We start from the raw sequence: 26,928 nt of genomic DNA, 5'->3' as shown, positions 1-26,928 counted from the left end.
GTGTTAAGTTGTTAGAGATGTCGAGCTAGAGAGCCCGCTATTATCAACTTACTGGAGTTGGACAACAAGAGCAAACTTTGCTAACGATGCCCAAGAATTATAATCTACAAAAGGCCTGAGTACAAATAAGCAACTATAGAATAGAAGGGAACTGGGGGGAGAGAGAAGTTTGAGGCAAGGGATGAGATGCTGAGACTAAGTGATTGAATCAGCAGGAGTGACAGATTGAGAGCAGCCAGTGCTAACAATGAACAAGAAGACTGATCAAGAAAGTACAGCATACGTCTGACTCAAGGAGGGGCACTAGTCAAGTCATGAGGAACAAGCTGTGGTGCTGTGATGATGAGTAACAGTTGGTGCAAAATAAGAAAAGATAAGACAAAGGCAACTTGAATAAACTCCGGTGGAAATTTAAATGCACTGATTCAATCTTGAAAGAGCATCAGCGCGCTGCTTGTATTTTCCCACTGATGTCACTTTCTGGTTTTAAAGGCCATGGAGTTCTCTGAAATACAAAACCAAGACTTTCAAGGGAGACAGATTTGTGAATGTGGCTCAGCAAAGATTTTTCTGCTCCTGTGCTTACTTGCAATCCCAGTGGCCTGTAAAAGAGCCCTCAGGTTTTACCAGAGCAGGTACCCAGTGCTGCACAGTGATTCCTGTCTAATGACAATATTCTTGGGTAGGGTTGAGGCTGCTCTCACTGCAACTGCCAAAAATGAGGGGGAGAGAAGGGAGATTATTATCTGAATGGCAATAGGTTGGGAAAGGGGGAGGTGCAGCGAGACCTGGGTGTCCTTGTACACCATTCATCGAGTCATAGAGATGTACAGAAACTGATCCTTCGATCCAACTCAAACATGCCAACCAGATATCCCAACCTAATCTAGTGCCACTTGCCAGCATTTGGCCCATATCACTCTAAATGCTTTCTATTCATATACCCATCCAGTAGTCACTGAAAGTAAGCATGCAAGTGCAGCAGGCAGTAAAGAAGGCAAATGGCATGTTGGCCTTTATTGTGAGAAGATTTGAGAACAGGAGCAGGGATGCCTTGCTGCAATTGTACAGGGCCTTAGTGAGACCACACCTGGAGTACTGTATATAGTTTAGGCCTTGTTATTGTTAAGGAGGAGTACAACAAAGGTTTACCAGGCTGATTCCAGGATGATAGCACTGATGTATGAAGAGAAACTGTGTCAGGGCTGTATTCTTTGGATTTTAGAAGTTCAGGAGGAACTTCATAGAAACCCACAAAATTCCTACAGGATTAAACAGGATAGATGTAGGAAAAATGTTGGAGGAATCTAGAACCAAGGGTCACAGTCTAAGAAAATGGAGGAGTCCATTTAGGACAGAGATGAGGAGAAATTTCTAGAAAGTGGCGAGTCAATGGAATTCTCTGCCACAGAAAGCAGTTGAGGTAAAAACATTGATGATTTTCAAGAAGGAGTTAGGTTTGTACTTAGGGCTAAAAGGAATCATTGGGTTTAGAGAGAAAGCAGGAGTAGTTTAGTATATTGGATGATCATACTGAACAGCAGAGAGTCCTCAAAGGCTGAAAGCCTACTCCTGCTTCTATTTTCTGTTACTATGAGAGAGGTAAAGACATCTTGGCTGGAACTTTTCCATCCTAAATAGTGTTTCTAAGCATGCCCCTGTTTCACCTTCTCCTCCAGATGATAAATCTGTATTAGACTTAATTCATTCATGGGATGTGGGTGTTTCTGACAAGGCCAACATTTGTTGCCAGTCCCTATTAACCAGGAGAAGGTGGTGGAGAGCTGCCTTCTTGAACCTGCCTTAGTTCTGTGAAATCCATCTTCTGCAAATTCCAGGACTTTGAAACAGCCAGAGTAAAGGAGCAACCGATTCAGTTCCAAGTCAGGAGGCTGAATTGCCTGAAGGATCTTGTGGTATTCCGGTGCACCTGCTGCCCTTGTCCTTCAAGATGGTACAATAATTGCTAAAAGAATTGGAGAGAGATGCGGATCCTTTTTCTCACACACCCAGGGAGCTAAGATCTTGAACCCATTATCTGAAAGAGTGGTGGACATAGGTTTACTTAGGACTGTCTGAAAGCAAATGGACGTGTATCTGAAGTGTGCTAATCTGTGTGGAGAAAGGGGTAGTGGGATGAATTTGGTTAGATCTTTTAAGCAGCTGACACAGACTGGAAGAGTCAAATGATCCCCAATTATCCTGCAACGATTCTATTGTTATGCCACAGCGGTGAACCCCTCTGTAATTAAACCAAACACCCAGAAAAACGCACCGTGTCTCGTAATCTGTTAAAATGAGTGACAGAGAACTCCCAAACTCAACTATTTAAAGAAAATAAATCAATTTACTTTTTAACTCTAAAAATGAACATGAAACAATAACTATTCACAACTCTAATCCTCCTTTCTCTTAACTGCTTATTACCTGCCTCCAACTCTATAACAATTTACTGTTCCAATAAGGCACTTATTAAAATTACATCAAATTAGTTTCAAACCACACAGCTGCTGTCATCTTCTGTGAGTTCACTCTTCCAGCTGCCAAATTTCCTGGTTCGTCTTCATTCTTTTTACTGCGAGCATGTTTCATATGAAAAGGTACCTTTGATAGAGAGGGTTCCCTAATTTCTTGGATCTATCTCGATGGCAGTTTCTCTGTCTCCAGTTTTCAAAATGTCCGCATTTTTATATCCCCCAACATCAGATTGTCTCATTGGTTTGATGTTGGCAAAACAATAAATTCAAACTCAATTAGGTTTTGGTATCCTGGGGCATAATTTAAACTGATTGGTGAAATTTGAATTATTGTCAAAACAGCAACCAAAACTCAGGTATCCATTTCACAGCCAAGTCTTAACATATTTTCAATTTTCCAGTACACTCCAGGATTGCCATCTAGTCATATACACAGGTGCCCATAAGCTCTCAGTTCAGAACATTCACTCTCTCTTAAAGGTACAGTATGCACCTTCAACTTCATAACACTATGCAGTAACAGAGAAACCAACCAAGGAGGTAATCTGGTGAAGGTTAATATTTCAGCTGTCCACGGCCCCTGATATTCCATTTTTTAAAATGAACAAGTCAGAATAATGGGCTATTGGAGCGTAAGAAATCATTGGCTAATGATCCTTTCCAATATATTGGGACATTGGCTTCAATGCCAGTCTCCTGAAAAGTAATGTGTTTCAGTTCCTTTAGCTCAAGCCCATTATAATGTTTTACCTTTTGATGTAGCAATTTGCTGCTCTACTTAAGCTGTTAGTTTGTCATCTTCGGATAGCATAAAAGAAAGAAAGACAAATTTGCGACCAAGAATAGTAGCACATTTGACCCTTATTTGAGAAACAGGAATACACAGAAAGAAAGAACTTGCATTTATAAAGCACCTTCCACAATATCAGAACATCTCAAACCAATTCACAGCCAACAAAATAATCTTAATGAGTGGTCACTCCATCTATGTGGGGAAACACAGCAGCCAATTCACACACAGAGAGCTCCCACCAACAACAAGAAAATGAACGTTGAGTTCAATTGTCAGGCCAGGATATCAGCCGCACATTCCCACTCTGAGTCGTGGAATACATAAACTTTCATGTCTACTTGAGTATGGAGGCAGAGTTTTGGTTTAATAATTCATCAGAAAGAATTCACCCTTTCAGTGTAGCTCTGACCGTAATGACGTATTCAACGTTATGGACTGTGCTTTGAACATAACCTTCTGATTGAGAAGCACCAGCTACCATATTATCTAATTAATGATTTATTACGTTACCGAAGTGACTTCCCTCCATACAAGTGGGGTGGCAATGTCTCATTGTGCTGAGGATTTTGTGTCTGTAGCTGTTCAGATTTCTAATAACCTTTTCCTTCTTTTTAAGGAAAACAAAACGCATTCTCAACATGCAAAGCAAAAGCAGCGACGTCAGGGCCACTGCTGGAGATGGAGGCGTGCTGACAACCTGACCTCACCTCGCGCTCCTGCTGTCCTTTCGATGTCTCTGGAATCCATGTTTGACGTGACTTCCACCCCAGGCAGTTGTGTGGACGCCGTGATCACAACAATGGTTTCTGTTTGGATTCGCTCTGGCACAGAGTGGCACATGGTGGCACCCAGCACAACCTCCCTCACCCAGAACCTGCACCGTACCCGATCACCAGCCAAACTCCATCCACTTTTACCAGACCATTTGTATTTACTCTCACATTTTGGATTATCATCTAACCCTTACAAATCCATTTTCATTCCAAGGCATATTTTAATTCGTGCCAGGTTGCTTATGGTCAATATAAGAAGCAAACATCGCAGGAAATCATTGTAAAGGGGTCACACACAGAAAATGACCTCCTAGGCCGTTTATTCAAGAAAATGTAAATAATTTAATTTTATATCATTTTTCCTTAGCTGAAATCATTTGTTTTCCATTTATTACTTTCCATTATGTTTAATTCTTAGTATACTTTTAAGGGATACTTACTTTATTTTAATTAACCTTAGAGAATCCAGAAAGTTTCTAAAAACAAAACAAGACCCTTTTCTTTCTGCTGGAGAAGGTATTAAGAAAGAAATGGTCCCTGTTGTCAGATTTGTACCAAACACCAAGCTCTGAGCTTCTGCATGCTGCTCTCTGGAGCTTGATCAATGCAGGATGGGAAATGCCTGTGAGGATTACAAAGTTAAAAATCACACAACACCAGGTTATAGTGGAACAGGTTTATTTGGAAGCACTAGCTTTCAGAGCACTGCTCCTTCATCAGGTGGTTGTGGAGTATAAGATCGTAAGGCACAGAATTTATAGCAAAAGTTTACAGTGTGATGTAACTGAAATTATATATTGAAAAAGACCTGGACTGTTTGTTAAGTCTTTTTCAATCCAGTCCTTTTTCAATAAATAATTTCAGTTACATCACACTGTAAATTTTTGCTATAAATTCTGTCTTACAATCTTATACTCCACAACCACCTGATGAAGGAGCAGAGCTCTGAAAGCTAGTGCTTCCAAATAAACCTGTTGGACTATAACCTGGTGTTGTGTGATTTTTAACTTTGTACACCCCAGTCCAACACCGGCATCTCCAAATCTGTGAGTATTGCTCCCTTGCCCATGATAACCTTGATGGAAATGCTGTGGAAACTTAGAAAAATAACATTGAAGGAAAGCACTGTTTCCCTGGTGTTTGGAAGCTTTTATTTGGTTCTTGAAGTTAGTTGCTGAAGATGAATCCTAATAGAAAATACCCAGCTTTACTCCACAATGACAAGGCATCATCTTGGGAGCCAGTCTGTACAACTGACATCATCAAATGTTGCGGACCTTGTATAAGCTATGCCGTCACACACTGTCATTTTAGGAATCTCTGCGTTTAAAATGTTTCTTTAAAAAAGAACTTATGTTTATATGTCATGTGCCCGTCTCTTTACGTTGTAATTATCTCTTAGTCACGTCTTAGTGTTACTTTTGTTTTTGCTATCAGTTGAGTAATTGAATATGGCGTAATGGGTTCAAGCCATTGCCTTTTCTTTAAAAAAATGTCACAATGAGTCAAATCTTTTATGTACAGAATTTGCCAAAATCAGAAATGTCACAACTTCTGTGTGTTTTCTTTTGTGAGAAATAACCATGCAGTACTTTTGCCACTGTCTGTAACCTCAAACCTGCAGAACAAACTAAATATTATTTGAACGCTATGTGTGACTAAACAGATCGATTACATTCCTGCGCACAGCCGTAGTTTACGTTGCTGCAATCCAGGGCAGACCCAGGGCAGTTAGACCAAAACAGGGAGGGATGGGAAAACCTGCAGGTGGAATAAATTCGGGGTTTACCAACCAGACTCACAATCAGATAACATTGTATTGTGTAAAACAAACAACAGAGTCAGCCACTCTTTACACACCCCAGCTGATCTTTTTAGAAAATGGCAGAGCAGGTTCAAGGGGCCAAATAGCCAAGGTTGGCTCTTAATCTGTACATTCATTTCCATGAAAGGGTCAAATTGCCTGGTTTCCATTCTCAACCAAAGCCATCACGACTCAAATCTTTTTGATAAGATCAGCAGAGTTTGATGTTATTGATTTTACACAAAGTCATATGCTGGAAATGAAAAATGCAAAATTAGAAAGAATAAAGAACAATGTAGCATAGGAACAGGCCTTTTGGCCCTCCAAGATTGCGCCAACACATTTTTCCCTTCCATACTCAAACTGTCTTCACTTAGAGGAGGCAAAAGTGAGGACTGCAGATGCTGGAGATCAGAGTCTAGATTAGAGTGGTGCTGGAAAAACACAGCAGGTCAGGCAGCATCCGAGGTGCAGGAAAATCGACGTTTCGGGCAAAAGCCCTTCATCAGGAATTAAGGCAGGGAGCCTCCAGGGGTGGAGAGATAAATGGGGAGGGGGGTGGGGATGGGGAGAAGGCAGCCAAGAGTGCACTAGGTGGATGGAGGTGGGGATGAAGGTTATAGGTCGGAGAGGAGGGTGGACCGGATAGATGGGAAGGGAGATTGGCAAGTAGGACAGGTCATGAGGATGGTGCTGAGCTGGAAAGTTGGAACTAGGGTATATCAGTTTACTCATTCCCCCTCCCTCCCACCTTACCCTAGTTCCAACCTTCCAGCTCAGCACCATCCTCATGACCTGTCCTACTTGCCAATCTCCCTTCCCACCTATCCATTCCACCCTCCTCTCTGACCTATCACCTTCAGCCCCACCTCCATCCACCTATTATACTCTTGGTTACCTTCTCCCCAGCTCCACTCCCCTCCCATTTATCTCTCCACCCCGGAGGCTCCCTGCCTTCATTTCTGATAAAGGGCTTTTGCCCGAAATGTTGATTTTTCTGCTCCTCGGATGCTGCCTGACCTGCTGTGCTTTTCCAGCGCCAATCTAATCTTCACTTAGAGGATCCATACCCCTCTATTCCCTTCCTATTCATGGATTCCTGAATGCTGCTATTGTGTCTGCTTCCACCACCTCCTCTGGCAGCACGTTCCAGGCTCTCACTGCCCCTTGAGGAAAAACGTGCCTCATACATCTCTTTTAAACTGCCTTGCACCTTGAACCTGTGTGCCTTAGTAATTGATCCCTCTACCCTAGGAAAAAGCCTCATACTTTCCACTCTATCCAGGCCATTCACAATCTTATAAACATCTATCAGGTCTACCCTCAACCGCCTGCATTCCAGTGAAAACAAACCCAGTCTATCCAACCCTTCTTCATAGCTAAAGTCCCCTGTACCAGACAACATCCTGATAAGCCTTTTCTGTACCCTCTCCAAAGCATCCACATCTTTCTGGCAGCGTGGTGACCAGAACTGTATGCAGTATTCCAAGTGTGACCTAACGAAACTTCCAAAAAGCTGCAGCATAACTTGTCTATCCTTGTACTCAATGCCCCTTCCAATGAAGGCAAGCATGCCATAGGCCTTTTTTACTCCCTTAACTACCTGCGCTGCCACCTTCAGTGATCTGTGGACCTGCACACCCAGATCCCTCGGCATATCAATACTCCTAAGGGTTCTGACATTCACTGGATAATTTCCTCTTGTATATCACTTTCCAAAATGCAACACGTCACATTTATCTGGACTAAACTCCATCTGTCATTTTTCTGCCATGCCTCCAACTGATCTATATCCTGACAATCCTCCTTACTATCCGCAACTCCACCAATCTTTGTACCATCCATTCTTGAGAAGATTTAGAAAAGCTCCCAACAGTGGTGTAAGCTTCCATTCATGATAATAAGGGGTCCATATTATCGGATATGGAACTGATTATAACATGTATTGAATTGCACTGGAATGGGCAAGACCTCTTAAGGTCCCATTTCTTACCTCAACCAGCAGTGAAAATCTAGCCTATTGCTGGCCTTATCATTGCTCAACTGAACAAATCTGTTTCAATGGTTTCATCTTGCCAAAATGAAGTCAACAGACTGAATGGACTTGCTGCAGTCAGTTATCCTATTCCTATCTCTCCAGCTCTTTGTTCCCAAATAGCCTGGGCTCATGCCTTCAATGGAGTCCCATTCAATAGCGATGGACAGCAGTTCTGCAAAATTTTAAAGGTACTTTATTGGTTAGAGAGGCTCTGAGAGAGACTGGATGTAACATTGGCTATTGAAAGACACTAACCCAGGAGCAATGACCAATGGTCGATTTTCAAACTGGAGCAAAGCATACAATGGAATCCTCAACAGATCACATCTCTTTTTATCGATATTAATGACCTACTCATGGATATATAGGACAGAATGGGTGACTCAAAACAGTGCTGGGATGGTCACAGAGCTGAGGGTAAAGTAGGCTGGTGACATGGACAAGCACATACTATATTAATGCAGATTTGTGTAAAATAGCACATTCTGAAGAAAGAAGGATCAATATAAATTTGATTTTAAAGGAGGTGAGGGAACAGACAGAAACCTCAGGTACTTGTCAACAAATCTTTGAAGGTGCAGGCAAGTCGAAAAGGATGTTCCTTTAGCAGGTTCTTGGTTTTTTTGGAGCAAATGCATAGAGTATGGAAGTAAGGAGCTTATATTGAAGGTTTGCAAATCACTGCTTAAACTCCAACCAGAGAAGCATGTCCAACAATTTAGGAAAGAGGTCAAGACCTGAAGGAGGGTGCCGAGGAGAGAATGTTTTCAGAGAGCTGCCTGAGGAAGTGGTGGAGGCTGGTACAATTACAATATTTAATAGATATTTGGATGGGTACGTGAATAGGAAGGGTTTAGAGGGATATGGATCAAATGCTGGCAAATGGGACTAGATTAATTTAGGATATCTGGTCGGCATGGATGAATTGGACCAAAGGGTCTGTTTCTGTGCTGTACATCTCAGTGATTATGACAATGACTAAGAGAGTGGCACGATTTTGGAGAATTAAACACAGAAAGCGCTGGACTAACCCAGCAGGTCTGTCAGTATCTGTGACAAAGGAAACAACGGTCATGTCAGATATGCTGAAAACAAATATTGCTGGAGATCAGAGCGGGTCAGGCAGCATCTTCTCTCCATGGATGCCGCCTGGCCCTCTGTGATCTCCAGCATTTGTTGTTTTTAGTACAGATCCCAGCATCCGCAGTAATTTGCTCCTAATTCATGTTAGATGTAAGCTTTCTTCAAGGTTCTGGGTTATTAAGAGTCAAAAGAACATAAGAATTATGAGCAGGAGTAGGCAATTCAGGCCCTGAAACCAAAAATCAAAATCCTGGAATTCCGTCCCTAAGGGCATTGGGATCAACCCACAGCACGTGGATTGTAGTAGTTCAAGAAGGCAGCTCAACACCATCTTCTCAAGGGCAATTGGGAGACGGGCAATAAAATATGCAGGTCCAGTCAGTGACACCCACATCCCATGAGTGAATTTTTAAAAACTCTCAATCACTAATTCTACTGCATCTTTCACTAGTTTCTAATACAGTGCAGTTAAAATGAAGACGGAACATATTAACAATATAACTCTTCAAAGGATTCTCAAAAGCTAAGTCTTGTGTCCAGCGGCAGTCACTTTCCAATTTGACTGAGTGCCACACTGAGGATTCTTTAATCAGTTCATTAAAATGTCCTGATGCCCAAATGGTAACTGAGACATATGAGATGAGAAAGGTCTGTGACATGGTTTTGAAAGCTGGTGTTAGCTGATCTCAGACTGCACAGTGAGTTTATAATTCGGCACTGTGTTTCTGGGGGCAATTAACTTTGGCTGCTGATCTGAGTTGGAGAGGAAGATCAACTTTGGCAAATGCTCCAAGTTGTTACATAGTAACCTTAAGTTGAACTTGAAAGCGTGTTCAAATGTGTGTTTTTATATGTGTATTTGTTCATTTGCATGTTCGTCCATCTTAAGTGTGTATACATGTGACAGTGTCTCTCTGAGGAGTATAGACAGGGCCTTGTAGCTCAAAGCTCCGTGCAACGCAGCCTTGAGTATCCTCAATGACCCAGTCTCCACTACATTTTGAGAAGAGACTTCCACAGACTGATGGCCTTCTGAGAGAAGCAATTCCTCCTTACCTCAGTCTTAACCAGGAGATCTGTTACTTTTAGATTGTGCCCCCTAGTTGTAGTTTCCCCTTTGAGGGAAATGTTTTCTCAGCAATTACAGTGTTCAAGACGAAGAGTGATGGAGCAAAGGTTGAGTTGAACGAGATCAGAAAGTTCTAATTGAATTGTGGAATATGCTGGAGGGGCATAATTGAATTAAACTTTGACAAAACTTGATCTAATTTTTCTGAGGTGAGCTTCATGGCATAAAAATGGCATTAAATTAAATTAAATTAAATTAAATTAAATTTCCAAGCCTTCTGCAGCACAAGGGCAGGTGGTATGCGAATTGAAAGTGTAACACAGACATGATGTTATGCTTCAGGCACCCTCTTAAGGGATTGTGTTGGGGACCAGCAACCTTCCATATCACTCTCATAAATGCGCTTGATCGTGTCACTGGGTGCAACAATAGTTTTAAGCTCACACTCTGCACTTGTTACTTCTTAATCATCCCTAATCACCATTCCTAACACGCAAGAAAGGAATGCCATATCATACTGTCCAACATAGATCATTAGGGGTGTATTCATATGTTGACTTCTCATCACAATGGATATCTTGGCAACACCACCCAAAGATCTCCTCTAGGTTTCAATATCTCCCTGCCTTCTCTTATTCATTGACTGCATTGGAAGTAAACCACACATGCTCACTAAGAGGTAAAGCACCTTTCGTGACCACAGGACTTTTCAAAGTGCTTTACAATCAACATTTTTTTGGAGGGTAAGCGACGATTGTCATGAGGGAAGACATGATGTGATAGTGCCAGTGTTGGTTTAGGGTAGACAAAGTCAGAGGTCACACAACACCAGGTTACGGTCCAACAGGTTTATTTGAAATCACAAGCTTTTGGAGCACTGCTCCTTCATCCAAAAGTTTGTGATTTCACGTAAACCTGTTGGATTATAACCTGGTGTCGTGTGACTTCTGACTACCATAGTAAAGGCAACAGCTGATTTGCACACCATGACCAGCGAACCTGTTCTTGGGACACTGAAGGATTTTTATGAGAATCAACAGCGGTCATCATTAGGCTAGCTTTCTCATTCGCAGATTTAAATGGAATTCAAGTTTCACCATCCGCCATGGTGGGATTTGAAAGACATTAGTCTAGCGTTCTGGATTACTAGTCAAGTGAATTTATCAACTAGAACTTTACCTCCTCTGTACAGCCACCTGTGAAGGTAGGCAGGACCTCAATCTAACACTTCACCCAAGGGAGCCTTGATATTTGTGTTGAATTGGATCTTGAACCCACAGTTGTCTGAGAGGGGTATGCTACCAACTGAGCCAAGCCTAACACATGAAAAACAAAAATCGAGCAACTGTTTGCATTTGAACAAAGGCTCCTGCACAAAGGAATTACAAGAGTTTTAAAACCAGTGAGCTACATTCATATTCAAGGATAATGCACTTTTATAAACTGGGAGTAGAGCTGCATTGGATCAGAAGGCAAGGGAGCAAGGACATACTAAGGCCAATGTGCCTTTATTTGGATTGTCATCTGTTTGCTAAAGCAGTTTGTATTCAGTCAGTGAAAATGCAGCATTAAACGTTGCCTCCTGTGTTTCTCTTTAGAAGACAGTTACATTTTCAGTGTTGTTCCCATGTCTTGAATAGTTGGACTTGTATTTATGAAGAAGAGTCATATCACTGCCAACCCATCGTTATGTTAGATTCTTTATTCTCCGGAAGGAAGACAGATGAGCAAACACAAGGGTAACCTTTGGAAAAAATCTCGCAATCTTGTCTTTCACTTGACATGTTCCTGCCAAACTTCCAGCAGTAATAGCTGCAAATAATCACTTGGTTTTGGTTAGCACTTGCTACCATTGCAAGTGATTGCGACAGGTACAGTTAAAGGTTAGTGACTGTCATCCGACAAAAGAATGGTATCTAGATTGAGTGGGCAGTAGGAACAGCGAGTGACTTATTTGACTTTGTACAATAAGGTGTGTACAATGCAGATGGGTAGAACAGAAAGAGAATCTTTAACAATAGTTACACTACTGACTGTCTGATTTTCAGTGCCCTGGTCATCGAGTTATACAGTACAGAGGTAGACCAATTCGTCCATGCCAGTCAGATGTCCTAACTTAATCCAATCCCAGTTGTCAGCACCTGGCCCATATCCCTCTAAACCCTTCCTATTCATCTTCCCATCCAGATGCCTTTTAAATATATTAGCCTCTACCACCTCCTCTGACAGCTCATTCCATACACGCACTGCCCTCTGTGTGTCAAAGGTACCCCACACGTCCCTTTTAAGCCTTTCCCCTCCCACCTCAAACCTATGCCCTCTAATTTTGGATTTCCCTAACCTGCGAAAAATACCTTGGCTATTCACCCTGTCCATATCCCTTATGGTTTTATAAACCTCTGTATGGCCATCCCTCAGTCTGACACTTCAGAGGAAAAAGACCCAGCCTATTCAGCCTCTCCTGATAGCTCAAACTCTCCAACTCCGACAACATCCTTGTAAATCTTTGAGCAATTTCAAGTTTAACATCTTTCCTATTAGAGCGAGACCAGAATTGAAAGCAATATTCTAAAAGTGGCCTCACCAATGTCCTGCACAGCCATAACATGACAACCCAACTCCTGTACTCAAAGCACTGACCACTGAAGGCAAGAGTGCCAAACGCCTTCTTCACCATCCTGCCCACCTGCGACCTCACTTTGAAGCAACAATGCACCTGGAATCCTAGGTCTCTTTGCATGGCAATACTCCCCAGGGCCCTACCATTAACTGTGTAAGTCCTGCCCTGGCTTGCCTTAGCAAAATGCAACATTTCACATTTTTCTAAATTAAACTCCATCTGCCACAGCTCAGAACATTGACCCATCTGATCAATGTCCCATTGTACTCTGAGATAACCTTCTACACTATCCACTGCACCACCTATTTTGCTGTTGAAGTGGGAAATGGCACGGGGCAGGGTGACACTAGGCACACGGACACACAAGATGGCCGCTGGACCATAATATGGAGAGAAACAGCAGAGCAAACACAGATACTGCCTGGGGCCACCAGAATGCCAGCACAGTGCACTCACAACCTAGTTAATTAGTTTAAGGTGAGTGGGGGAGAGAATAGACATGAGTAGCATACACTGTCCGTCAAAGTGTCTGGGTCCAGCCAACATGCTTGATAGAAATGCTAACATTTCCACACTGTAAGTAATCTTATCTAATCTAACAGCTTGATATGGACTCAATACAGAGTGGTAGTAGCCAGGCCTGCAGTAATCATCCTTCTAAGGAAGAGTGATTAGCACCCATTACTACAGCAATGGATTTCCATGCAGACATTGAAACTGACAATGTCTGCGCTGAAATTGACAATGACTGCACTGAAATTAACAAAGGCTGTGCTGGAACTGACAATGACTGCACTGAAATTAACAAAGGCTGTGCTGGAACTGACAATGACTGCACCGAAACTATTAACAATTCTGCAATGTTTACAATAACAAACCATGTTACAGAGACAATAGCCTCATCACTGACCTATTATATCACAAAATGTATAAAAGTATCTTGACGTGCTCCAGGTTGAGCTGACCACTGTGCTGTTGGTGTCTTTCTCTCCCTGGAGCTCCGGTATTTCCTTGTACAATAAACTCTGTCAATGAACCCCGACTCTGACTCCGAGGCTGGTGATTTTCCCCATAACAGTGTCCGCTGCAGACGTACTGACCGTGCTTGCTGTATTGACATTCAAATCCAATAGCTACAAGGTTCTTGCTCCTGATGTAGACAAGGGCACAAACTGCAAGGAGAAAGAGTGACATGTTCATAGCTCCATAGTATCGCGTACCATTCTACTAGAGGGAAGAAAGAGCTTTGTAATAACAGTAAGGGAAAGCCCTGTTTGGGGAATAGGAAGTGTTCGCTGCAATAAAGCTAGAATCTCAAAGTCCATGTTGCCAACCTGGTGCCAACATTCAGGGCATTTCTTTTGAACTGGAGAAGAATTTGAAACAGGAGAAGAGGAGGATCCAGTTTTGTGGTCTATGTTGGTACCAGTGACAAAGGTTGGACTGGAAAAGCAGTTTTGCTGAGAGATTATGAGCAGCTTGGAGCAAGATTAAAGGCAGAACTACAAAGGGTTATAATCTCAGGACTACTAGCTGACCTATGTGCAAATTGTTAGAGAGTAAATAATTATGTTTTCTAATATAAGTTTTCATTAGAGTTAACTTGTAATTTTGTTACAGGCGCCAAAGGTTGTTTAATTATTTTGTGACTTTCTGTTTAAAAGAGTAGAGGGAGCTTTACTTTCAGTTTAAAAAAGTAAAGTAACTAAGGTTAGAGAGATAAATGCATGGTTTAAAGATTGGTGTGGGAGAAATGGGTTCTAACTCATGGGTGATAAAAGAACTGTTCTTTTGGGACTGGGTTCATTTGAACCAGGCTGGGACCAATGGTCTGGTAAATTGTTTAACAAGGGTTATTGCTGATGCTTGAGAGTGGGAAGAAGGTTCAGTTGAAGGTAAGTTGAATAAATCAAAAAGAAATAAGAGAACGGAGGTGCAGGATAGTGAAGAGGTTAACAATAATCAAATTGTGGCAGGAAGAGGTAGAATGTGCAAACAGAAGAGTGCAGTAGAAATTCAAACCTGAATAAGTAATAATGGTAAAAGGTCAACGTTTAAGGTTCTTTATCTGAATACATATCTTATTTGTGACAAGAGAGATGAGTTGATGACACTAATATAAATAAATGAATATTACTTGATAGTTATAACAGAGCCATGGTTGTAGGGTAGATAAAACTGGGAGCATAATATTCAAGAATATTCAACATTCCTGAAAAATATGTAGGAAGGGAAAGGAGATGAGGTAGCATTGTTAATCAAGGAAGTTATCAGTGCACTGTGAGTAATGATATAGGTTCAGTGGATCATGATGTGGAATCAGTTTGTGTGGAAATAAGGAACAAGAAAAGAAGACTCATACTCTAAAAGTATGGCATTGTCTATAGATCCCCAAGAACTTGCACATAGATTGTAGGGATGGATTGGAATGTAACCCAATTTACTGATGGTATAAAAATAGATGCGAGGGTATGTTGCGATGACATAAAGAATCTGCAAAGGGATATCGATATTTTGAATGAGTCAGGAAAAAAGCTTGGCAAATGGTAATTAATGTAGGAAAGTCATACACTTTGGTAAGAAGAATCAGAAGGCAGACTTTTACTTAAATAAAGATTCCTGAAAAGACCAGCACTGAAGGATCTGGATATTTTGGGGCATGAAACACAAAAATGTAAGCATGAAGGTACAGCAAGTAATTAAGAAGGCAAATGGAATTTGGCCTTCATTGCTGGGAGTCAGAGGTTAAAAATAAGGAAGTCTTGTTACAACTCTACAGGTCATTGGTAAAACCACCTCTGGAGCACTGTGCACAGTTTTGGCCCTTGTATTTGAGAAAGGATCAACTCTCATTGGTGGCAGTTCAAAACTGATCCATTAGCTGTTTCCTAGGATGAAGGACTTGGCTTATAGAGAGCAGACAGTGGGTTAGACTTTTATTCATTAAAGTTTAAGAGGAATGGGCAATTATATGAGTTGCTGAAACTTTCAAAATTCATAGAGGGCTTGACAAGACAAATGTTGAGAAGATGTTTCCCCTAGTGGAGGAATCTCAAAATAGGGAAATGATAACTAAATAAGGGGACACTTTAAAACTGAGATGCAAAGGAATGTCTTCCTTGGAGAATAGAGGGTATGTGGAATTCTCTACCACAGAAAGTTGTGAGGGCTAGATCACTGAAAATATTGAACGAGGAGGTAGATTTCTCAAATAGTGGGGAGTTAAGGGGAGTTAAGTTTGAGGACCTGGTACAAAAGTGCAGGCGAGTCCTGGTGCAAATCTTGTAGAATGGCAGACAGGTTTGAGGGGTTGAATGGCCTACTGCTTCTATTATTTATGCTGCTATGTTCCTTTGATGAAAGCTACTGATCACAGATTTCCAAAGCCACGGCTCACATTGTGTTTTATAAGGACAGATGCACCAACAGGCACTTGGTCAATGTTACTGCAGTGCTGTGTTTCGAGCTTGTCAGGGCAAACACGCAAATGCCACATTTCAGCAGCTTGCAGAGCCAGTAGCACCTCCTGCTTGCCCCATGACAACACCTCAGTCAATTTTATGCCAACCAATCAGCACCTTTCTCTCTTTTAGTATAAAGTGTTGTGATAGTTGGCCATGTGGCAATGTTGCGGTTGTCCTGATGAAAAGCATTGACAACCTACCTGCCTATCTCCTTTTCCATCTATCCACTCCACCCTCTCCTCCCTGACCTATTACCTTCATCCCCTCCCCCACTCACCTATTGTACTCTATGCTACTTTCTCCCCACCCCCACCACCCTCTAGCTTATCTCTCCACCCTTCAGGCTCTCTGCCTTTATTCCTGATGAAGGACTTTTGCCCGAAACGTCGATTTCGCTGCTCCTCGGATGCTGCCTGAACTGCTGTGCTCTTCCAGCGCCACTTATCCAGAATCTGGTTTCCAGCATCTGCAGTCATTGTTTTTACCTCCTTAACATATCACTTTTCCCTACAATACTTAAGGACAGGTATATCACACTAATCGAGGTAACGGTTATAGCTGAAGAACATTTTTTTCCCAGGGTGCTAAGTTCAGAGAGAAAGGACAGAGACCTCATGTCCCAGATCTCTAACAATCAGAATAGAAACCACCCCCAGAGTGACAGGAGGTTGCAGCTAAGAACCAGCCAGAGGTGATTCCTACAAACAGTGGCCACAACTAAGGGAATGGATCTCAGTCTCTAGATTTTTTACCATTGTGACCCTCTCCTTGGCACGGAGGCTGCTACCAGATGTCAGACTTTTGGGAACACAGTCAAAATGCTTTCATCAGGCCTTAGATTTGGAATCTCAGGGAAATGTTTGCAGTAGTGACCTGCCAAAGCCAGCTATTTAAATAGTGCAGGTTGGTGCTGCTGATATGGTGAGTGGCATATCATAGAGTAATTGTGGCACAGAACAAGGCTTTCAGCCCAGCAGGACTGTTCTGGTGTTCATACAACAATCAAACATCCTCCATCCTTCTTCAGCTCACCCCACCCAACATAGTCATCTATTCCTCCCTCCTTCATGTGTCCCTCTGGCCTCACCTAATAAAACGTGGAGGCAATGGCCTTGTGGTAATAGCGCCAGGTTGTTGACCCAGAGACCCAGGTAATGTTCTGGTCAGCTGGGTTTGACACCTACCTTGGCAGATGGGCATATGACAAAAAATGTGGTATTAAGAGTCTAATGACCATGGAATTGTTCTTGATCATCAGGGTCAAATGCTCCTTAGGTGAAGGAATCTGCCATCCTTACCTGGTCTGGCTTACATGTGACTCCAGACCCACAGTCAAAGTTTGACTCACAACTGCCCTCTGGGCAATTAAGCAATGGGCAACACATGCTGGCCAGCCAATGATATCCACTTCCTGTGACTGACATTTTGAAAGTGGATCTATGCTCTTTGACTCAGTTACTCTATGTCACAGTAGCTTCTCCATTCATACACTTTCTGTGTAAAGAGGTTTCACGCTGCCAATATTTTAAGCTGTCCGGCACTTCATATCTGGCCTGGGGTAGAGGTTTAAAATTGACACTTCCATTTAACAAAAAGGAATGCATTTCCAAATTGATTTGAATTTACATTTGAGATACAAAATTGAGCCAGTTGCTAGTTTGGTCCCAAACCCAGGCAGAGTTTAAGTAGAGCTGTGGGCTATACTGAGTGAGCTGCTGTTAATTGGATGACAGCAGGGTCCCAATATTATCTGATTATGTTCTGTGCTTTGTGCTGTAATTGAAAATTGACTCCTCCACTACCAATATCGAAGTTTAGCCCATACAGCGAGCTGGCTTGGGTAGCAAATAGAATGAGCTTTATTGTCACTTGTACTCAAATGAGTACAATGGAAAGTTTACAGGTCAACACTTACGGTGCAAGCTTAAGTATAAAGGTACCTAGGTATGGATTCTTGAATAAGCCATTTATTTTAATGTTTTTGGATGTTTGAAATAATTCTTTGCATGACAAGTAACTAATCACTGGTTAGTTTAAATTACAAAATGCACTTTTCAGTTAAATCATCAAAGGGATTAGTATCTCTAGAAGGACTTGGATTGCAGATCAGAAGTTAGATGAAAGCTGATTAATATGCCAATCAGAGCTAGCTCTTGGTAGGGGCTATGCAACAAACAATTTGTTAATTTATCCAGGTTGTTGGAAAGCATCTCTCACCCATTGTGTTAGCAAATCTTTGATCTTCTGTTTGTCAGTGAATCAGGGGTTAAGACCAGAGGCACGGTGACCAGTAGGCACTCTGGCTTTTGGGAAACAGTCTGTTGCGCAGGCAATCAGCCAGAAATAGTCGGCCAAAGTCAGAAAGCTCAGTTTTGGACGACTCTGGACAGCCAGCCTTTACCAACAGCAGCCAGACGACAGACAGAAGTGGGGCAGTGCAGTGTTTTCATCGTTTTCATGTGGTCACATGAATCTGATCACAGCTGTGCATGAACCTGACTGAGCAATACCAAGCAAATCACAAGTCGTTCACTGGAATCCACTCCACCTTTCATAAAGTTGAAGAAATAAGTGCGCAAAAAGCCTTGGAGATCCAGGCCAGAGAACAAGGTAACTTCATTATTGTGCCCTGGGTGCTATTCTCGTAAAAAATGTGAAGACATTGTTAGTTAATTCTTGCAAATGTAAGATGCTTCTTATGCAATCAGTTGGCATCAGATAACCCAAGGAGGTACCTATTTAAGACACAAATTCACAATGGTCACAAAGTCTCAATGGTCATACATCCATTTCCAATCATTATCCAGTACTTCCAGTTTGTGTTTATGGAGATCAAGCTCAGTTGAGGCATAATGAGGTTTTGCTGTGATCCTCAAACATAGCCAAAAAGCTTCTTAAATCACCTGTGTTCAGTGCAACATTGAGTCAGAGAGTCAGACAGCATGGAAACAGACCCTTTGATCCAACTAGTGCACACTGATCGTATTCCCAAAGTAAACTAGTTCCTCCTGTGTGCACACGGCTTGCATCTCTCCAAACCTTTCCAATTCACGAACTTCTCCAAATGGTTTTTATATGTTGCATCCACCACTTTCTCTGGCAGCACGTTCCACACACAAACCACTCTCTGTGTAAAAACGTTGTCCCGTCCCTTTTTGAAACGTTTCCCCTCTCACCTTAAAACCATGCCCCCTAGTTTCAAATTCCCCCGGCCCACACAAAAGACCCTTGTCACTCACCTTAGCTATGGCCCTCCTGATTTTATAAACCTCGAAAGACCTGGACAAAGTAGTGGGAGGTGCTTACACTCCTGAAGCAGAACACGCCAGCATCAAATCAAAGCCTTCCTGAAATGTCAGCAGCTGATCTTTCTCACATAGACCAGAAGTCAATCAGAACAGAGAAAGAGGCACTTTGGCCTTTTGCCTATGACTACCCACAAATGTAACACAAATAGACCTACTACCCTGCACTTTTGCTGAATAGCCCTTCAAATAGCCCTTTCTTCAGCTAATTATCCAAAGCCCTTTTGAAAGCCACTATTGAATCAACCTCCACCACAATCACAGGCCATGCATTTCAGACCCTAATTATTTGTTGCATAAAAGTACTCTCTTCACTAAACTTCCAGTTATTTGCTCTGTATCGTAAATCAGCATCATCTCATTCTCAGCCCTCCTACTAATGCCTATCCCCAGCTTCCCTGGTGCTGTCATATCTCCACCAGGATATCGGTATATATTTAAGGAACATACTCATGATATTATCACTGTGTCACTGCATTTGACCCAAGGGTAGAATGGTCTCAGATTCTACCTTAAAGTGGGCCACTTGAAGCAGGTCACTCTCATGGAGACACATTACTCTTTGTAATTGATTACCTTAGTGTAAGCCCAGACACAAATGTGCCTCATATGTGTACATATAAATGAGCTATAATAAATGTCTGTTGGGTCATTATAATAGAACATTTGATAAGTCCTAGTTCCTTGTCTTATGAGGGATAACACTAACATGGCTGCAATTCTGCTGAAGGCAAAATGCACATCATCTAAGCCCCTCATGGCTTTAAACCTCTCGAGCGCATCTCCCTTCACCCTCCTCTATGAGAACTACCAATCAATCCATGTACCTGAAGTCACTCTTCAAAGAGCCATTCTTATGAATTTTTTCTGCACGCACCCTCTAATGTTTTTGAATTGACTATTTTGACAGCTGAGCCCATTATGAATGCTTAGTTCAGTTTCACATAGTCAGAACCGTTTATCTCAGAGGTGATTGTGTCCACAATTTCATTGACCACTTTAAGAGTTAAACAGTTTAGCTGTCTTTGATGTAGTTACTGAATAGATGTTTGTTTTTTTTTCAACTGATTCACTGTTGGAACGGATTTTCAGTGGATCTAAGGTTTCCAAGTTCAGTATGAATGGCTGTGTTTTGATGGACAGCTATGTTAAATTATTCAAGTTGGCTCAAGCAGATTCGATGGGCTGAATAGCCTGCTTCTACTCCTATGTTTTCTGGTGTTTGGTATAATTTCTAATGGTTCAGAAGTTTTTAAGTTGCTCTTACCTGACTCCTGAGGCCTAAACATTATGAAGACCTGGTGAGTGGCTCTGGATGAAATGTTGGGGAAAATGTGCATCTAACAGACCTTTGTCACCAATAACCGATGTGTATAAACATTACCAAAAGAGAAAATGCTGGAAAATCTCAGCAGGTCTGGCAGCATCTGTAAGGAGAGAAAAGAGCTGATGTTTCGAGTCTAACTGACCTTTTGTCAAAGCTAAAAAAAGGGAGAAATGGGAAGGTATTTATACTAGGCTGAGAGAAGCAAAGGTAGCAACAAAGAGGTGATAATGACAGTGCATAGAGAGATTATAGGGAGATTAGGGGCTGGGAATGACCAAGGCTGAAGCCAGTGCTATGTGACAAAATATGTGGGGGATGGGGGGGGATGGGTGAAGCAGACACAAAATGGAAAACAGGGGAGAAGGGTAGCAAAGGGGGAAGAGGAGAGGAAAAAGGTGATAAGAGAGAGGGGAGCAAGAGAAAGAGAGACAATCAAGAAATAAGAGGTACAGAACAGTGAAAAAAAAATGTTTTAAATAAATAAAATAAAATTACGGAGCAGAATGAAAACAGAGGGGTCGAGATGGGATGATCATCTGAAGTTGTTGAATTCAATGTTGAGACCGGCAGGCTGTAACGTGCCGAGTCGGAAGATGAGATGCTGTTCCTTCAGTTTGTGTTGAGCTTCACTGGAACATTGCAGCAGGCCAAGGACAGACATGTGGGTATGGGAGCAGGATTGTGTGGTGAAGTGGCAAGCCACGGGAAGGTCTGCAAATATTACATTCCTCAGGCACAAAATTATCTGGGCTACTGTTGAAACTATATTTTACAACAGAAGAGCATGTTTGAATAGGATGGCATGCTTCAAGTGATCTAGAGTAAGAAGGAGTATGATTCCTTTACACCCTGAGCTCACTTGTTATGATGCAGTTATGATTTCATCAGCATGTCTCTTAAACGCATCCTGACAAAAGGATATGAAGGCATTGTTAGTTAATTCTTACAAATGTAAAATGCTCTTATGGATGCAGTAGGTATCAGATGACCTAAGAAGGTACCTACTTCAGGCACAATTTCACCATGGTCATTTCCACATCTCTACCCAGTACTCCCGGTTGGAATTTGTGGACATCAACTTCAATCAGGGCATAATGACCTGGCCAGGTAACGTGCTAAATTACTTACGGACCGTACACTATGAACCCTACCTCAGGAGTTCAGGTTCCCAAACCCTGCCTGTCCATGCCTCCAATGTGGAGGGACTAAAATAGAAATTGCTGGAAAAGCTCAACAGGTTGGGCAGCATCTTAGCATCTGCAATTTCTAGTTTTGTTTCTGATTTATGGCGTCTGCAGTTCTTTTGGTTTTTATTAAGAACATGAAAGATACATTCCAACTCTCATGTCCAGACCGCAACCCAACAATCCAACTCCTCGCATCCAGCAACATCTAGAAAACCTGTCCTCTCATTTGATGTGGAGGTGCCGGTGTTGGACTGGGGCGGACAAGGTCAGAGGTCACACAACACCAGGCTATAGTCCAACCAGCTTCTTGAAATCACAAGCTTTCGGAGCGCTGACCCTTCACCTGACGAAGGAGCAGTGTTCCAAAAGGTTGTGATTTAAAATAAACCTGTCGGTCTCTGACCTCTTTGCTGAGCTGGGTGTTAGAGAGACGTAAGCAGGAGAAGCAGCTTTGACAAAGGGTCAGTTAGACTCGAAACGTCAGCTCTTTTCTCTCCTTACAGATGCTGCCAGACCTGCTGAGATTTTCCAGCATTTTCTCTTTTGGTTTCAGATTCCAGCATCCGCTGTAATTTGCTTTTATCCAGGAGAATGGATGCCTGCTTTTCAGATGCACTGAGAGATGTTTATCTCATACTGCCATCATGTGGCTATCCCACACTTACAGCAATGCAGGGCCTGTACTGATTTGGATCAGGAGATATTTTTCAGTTGCTGCTTGCTGGGTCCCAGAGCCACTGAGAGGATCAATAAAGCCTCCCTGACATACCAACTCAGGTCACACGAAGTGAGGAACTCTGCCACCAGCTAGGAGATGCCCATCAATTACATTGAGCTATCTCACCACCGATGGCTCTTGCCTGACAGTCACAAGCAACGAAAACACCACAGTCACCGCGAAAGCTTTGGCCCAAATTTGAGATCAGGGTCAGAATCTCTGCTTCAGAATGTGTGATCATTCCTAACACGGCAAAACACGCAGAAACCGTGATCCACTTTTCATGATAAAAGTTGCTGTAGTCCTCTATGTGAACAATGCTTTAATATCCGAAAGTTACTCAGGGAAGGTGAGGGAGTATGGCTGATGGGTAAGTGGGTCAGATGTTGGGTTGGGACTGTAGGGTTTTCCATAAGGACAGTTGTCTGCAGTGGGTGGAGGAGGGATTCAGTTTGGGGAATTCTGACACAGTCCAGTGGTGAGTCCGTGGGTCAGTTGCTCTTAAATTATCCAACATTTTCTGCCTAATTAAGTAAATAGGTTAGAACCCTCTAAAGTCTCTGACCTTAACCAGAGACGGGGACTGTTTTGAAAGAGGGTACTTGTCTGTCAGAGATTTTAACTTCCTGAGCAAATACAGCGTAGTCAGTGCACTGGGGCCTCTGAGTGGTCTCAGCACACATCTTTCAAGGTATATCAGATTTCCAACTATTCGAAGGCCGGAAGGCCTGGGCTTGTGTTATAAAGGGAGGAAGTGGTTGATCAGTGGAACAAGTTGCATAGAGAACTGGTGGAAGCAGATAACATGATTAATGTAAACACAAATTATAGATAACATTTCAGGATTCAGAGTGTGAATAATTTGAGATTTGAGAGAAGATACTTGGCAAGTGTAACAGTTCTTGTAATTTATTTCTTTGGATGCATGTCACTGGCTGGACTGGCATTCATTAGCTATTACTGTTTGCCCTTTCAAAGCTGATGGCGATCTGCCTTCTTGAACTGCTGCTGACCATGTCGTGTGGGTATACCTACATGGCTGTTAGGAAGGGAGGCCCAGGATTGTTTTATTTTTGCAGTGAGAGTGAGACAATATATTTGTAAATCAGGGTGGTGCATGGCTTGGAGGGTTTCAGGTCATGGTGTTTTCCTTCTAGACGGTAGAGGTTGTGTTTTTGGAAGACGCTGTTAAAAGAAGTTTGGCAAGTTGCTGCAGTCTGTTTTTATTATGCACATGCTGCTGCCGCTGTATGCCTCTTGTCGTCTCATCCCTCCTTAAAACAAGTGGGACAGCTCCAACCAGAATGTTATGAATGAATTTGCCCGTGTGTCCCACGATACTGAAGCGGTCAAATCACTACACACACGAGCTGATACTAATGCAAAGCAATCCCAACTTTATTAGGAGACAAGTTTCACTAGTGATTACTACAAAACAATATTATCCCTAATCCTATTTGGCCTTAAAGCTTACAATACTTCCTGGGTCTCCTGTAGAATGGCGTAGCTGCTGTCTTTGTGGGGCTGCAAGCTGCTTTCTCTCTTCCACTCTCTCCCTGGACGGTCAGCTGCTCTCTACCTTTGGCCAGAAGGTCCAAGAGGGTCCAAGAGAGCAGTCTGCAGGTGAACCCTGTTTTTAAACCTTTCTGATGGTTTTCTGGACCTTTCTATAGTTCTGGCCAATCAAGGTGATTCACATAATAGTTTGACAGTGTGTCAATCATTTGGATGTCTTGCTACTGTTAGTTTCTTTGTGGAACAGGACCCCTTGCCTTTCTGACTGTGCCCTCTTTTGGTTAATGGGTAAGTAGGTGGGGATACATCTGTCCTGGTTTACCTGTTGCCTTTTACATTATGTTAATGTTATTAGCACCTGGGTGCTGAGTTTGCATTGTGGTGTGTGGATTTTGTGACGTCAGAGTTTTACTTGGCCAATGTACCCAGCATCCCTTTGTTTGGCCAAGTTAGCAATATATATGTGTTTTAGCAGCCAGGACACAGTGAACATTCAGTCTGGTGAAGTGGGCTGCTTTGTCAAGATCCTTCAGTGTTATTGAAGCTGCACTCATTCAGGCTAATGGATTTGGAGATACTAATGGAGGCTAATGGAGTGTATTCTGTCATACCCCTGACTTGTGTCTTGTTGATGGTGGAGAGACAGGAGGTGAGCTACTTGTCACAGAATTCCTAGCCTCTGAGCTGTTCTTGTAGCTACAGTATTTATATAACTGATTCTGTTTATCATCCGCTCAGTCGTAACCCCAGGATGTTAATGGTGGGATTCTGTAATGGTGATGCTGATGAACATCAGACAAAGGTGGTGAGACATCTTGTTGAGGATGTTTATAATCAGGCCCTTATTTGGCTTGAATATTACTTGCCCTTTACGAACTTAAGTCTAAGTCTTACTGCATGGTCTGTTTCTGTACCTGAGGAGCTGTGAGTCACTCAACGTGACCTTTCTCACTCTATAAAGTACCTTAGAACGTTTTAGCTGCTCGGTAAATATCAATTGTTTTTACTTCTTGTTGTAAGTACACAAGACAAAGATTGAATTCTAAAACTTACGAGACATTTAAAGAAGATAATAAAGATAAGAGTGTGGTTTGAAGAATGAGTGAAACATCTCTGTCGTCAGCTTGGAAGTCTATCCGGTGTTTTTAATGATTTGGTGTTTTTAATCCACAGCCAGTCACTCCCAGAGACAACCTGGCTGTCAAAGCATTCTTAAGTCTTAGGGTCCTAGAGTGCTCCTTTCAGAACCCTTCCTGATACGTTAATGTAGGGCACTGGCAGAAAGAAATGCCCTAATTTTAAAGAACAACAAAAATTCTCCCAAGCTTGTGAACCACTTAGTAAATTGTGTGAAATTTCTATCAACAAACAGTATTTGTTCTGGACTTCCAGAAAGGAAGAACAGTCATATTGGACTCAAGACATTAACTCCATATTCTCTCTCCACAGATGCTGCCAGACCTGCTGAGTTTCTCTTGCACTTTCTGTTTGTACTTCAGATTTCCAGCATCCAGTGTTTCACTTTTACTGAAGGTAATGTGATGTATCAATAAGCTCAGGCAACATCCGAGGAGGTGGAGAATCGACGTTTCGAGCATAAGCCCTTCATCAGGAAGAGCTTATGCCTGAAACATCGATTCTCCTGCTCCTCGGATGCTGCCTGACCGGATGTGCTTTTGCAGCACTACAGTCTTCGACTCTGAGCTCCAGCATCTGCAGTCCTCACTTTCTCCTAGTTGATGTATCAGTAAATATCACTGCCAACAGACAGAAGGCAATGTGTTGGATATTGTTCTGTAACGGCTATCTGAAGCGTCTGTGGAGAATAAGAATTAACTCACAGAATTATTATGGTGCAGAAGGAGGCTGTCCGGCCCATTGTGCCTGTCCAATGATCTCAGACCAATCTCCTACTTTGTCCCCCAGATCCCTGCCCCCCCCATTACCATTCACATAGCCAACCTCTTGAACACCCCAATTTTACCTGCCTATAATTTAGTAACCCTCATTACCATTATCAAACAAAAACAATTAGATTTGTTTCTACGTTGTTGCACAGGTTTGCTGGACTTTGAAGAACGACACAGAGCCATGAGAAGTATGGTTACTTGTTCCTCTTTACTGACTCCCCTTTTTTTTTGTTGCAGACTTCACAATATTCTGCCCAACACCATTTCTGAGCTGCCTCCTTTGATTTCACTGCGTCTTGTGATTTGCAGTCAACAAATGTGACTCACGCCCACCTCTCCATCTTTAGCTTTAGCTTTAGCTTTAGTATGAGTTATCTACAGGGTGCAATAACTAACCGGGCTTACTTCAACATACCCAATGAACTCTACTGACAGGAAGGTCAAGAGCAAAGCCATTACCACCACCAAGTTCCGTGCCGAGTCACACAATATCCCGAATTGGAGATGTAGAGTAACAACTTCATTTATGCCGTGCCCTTCACATGGAAAAATATCAAGATGACTTGCAGCTGTTCCTTCAGTAATCCTTAATCAAAGTCCTGGAGTGATCTACTTAAGGCCACTGTGGGAGCAGTGTTGAGTTATGGAGAAGGTCATCTTAGGGCAAACAAGTAACAGGCAGCAAACGGAGGCTGGCCAGCATCACTCATTCTGAGGGAACATGAAAGGAATTGTGAGGATGAGTGGCAGTGATGAATTCCCAGGTGGGACACATTGCCTGACCTCACATGAAGAGTGAGTATCTGAATGAGGTACAGGATGGCATTTGTAAAGTTATCTCAGCA

At 42.4% G+C, this 26,928-nt stretch overlaps 1 protein-coding gene across 2 annotated transcripts in view; it reads left to right on the top strand.

The window, feature by feature from the left end:
* lef1 (lymphoid enhancer-binding factor 1) overlaps positions 1-4,699 on the top strand; it is a 164,222-nt gene extending 159,523 nt beyond the window's left edge. Inside the window, exon 10 of one of the 2 annotated variants that reach the window (XM_087979973.1) lies at positions 3,887-4,699. In XM_087979973.1, the coding sequence (XP_087836099.1) occupies positions 3,887-3,963 (77 nt within the window). In that variant the 3' untranslated portion in view covers positions 3,964-4,699. The remainder of the gene's footprint in view (positions 1-3,886) is intronic. The other variant, XM_087979974.1, reaches the window with a different exon arrangement.
* Positions 4,700-26,928: the final 22,229 nt, after the last annotated feature.

This window comes from Chiloscyllium plagiosum, unplaced genomic scaffold (assembly GCF_037043375.1).
Source record: "Chiloscyllium plagiosum isolate Xiang-an unplaced genomic scaffold, Cpla_swu_hap1 HiC_scaffold_36, whole genome shotgun sequence".
NCBI lineage: Eukaryota > Metazoa > Chordata > Chondrichthyes > Orectolobiformes > Hemiscylliidae > Chiloscyllium > Chiloscyllium plagiosum.
The sequence above is the reverse complement of the archived record's forward strand: the minus strand, read 5'-3'. Positions and strand labels throughout refer to the sequence as shown.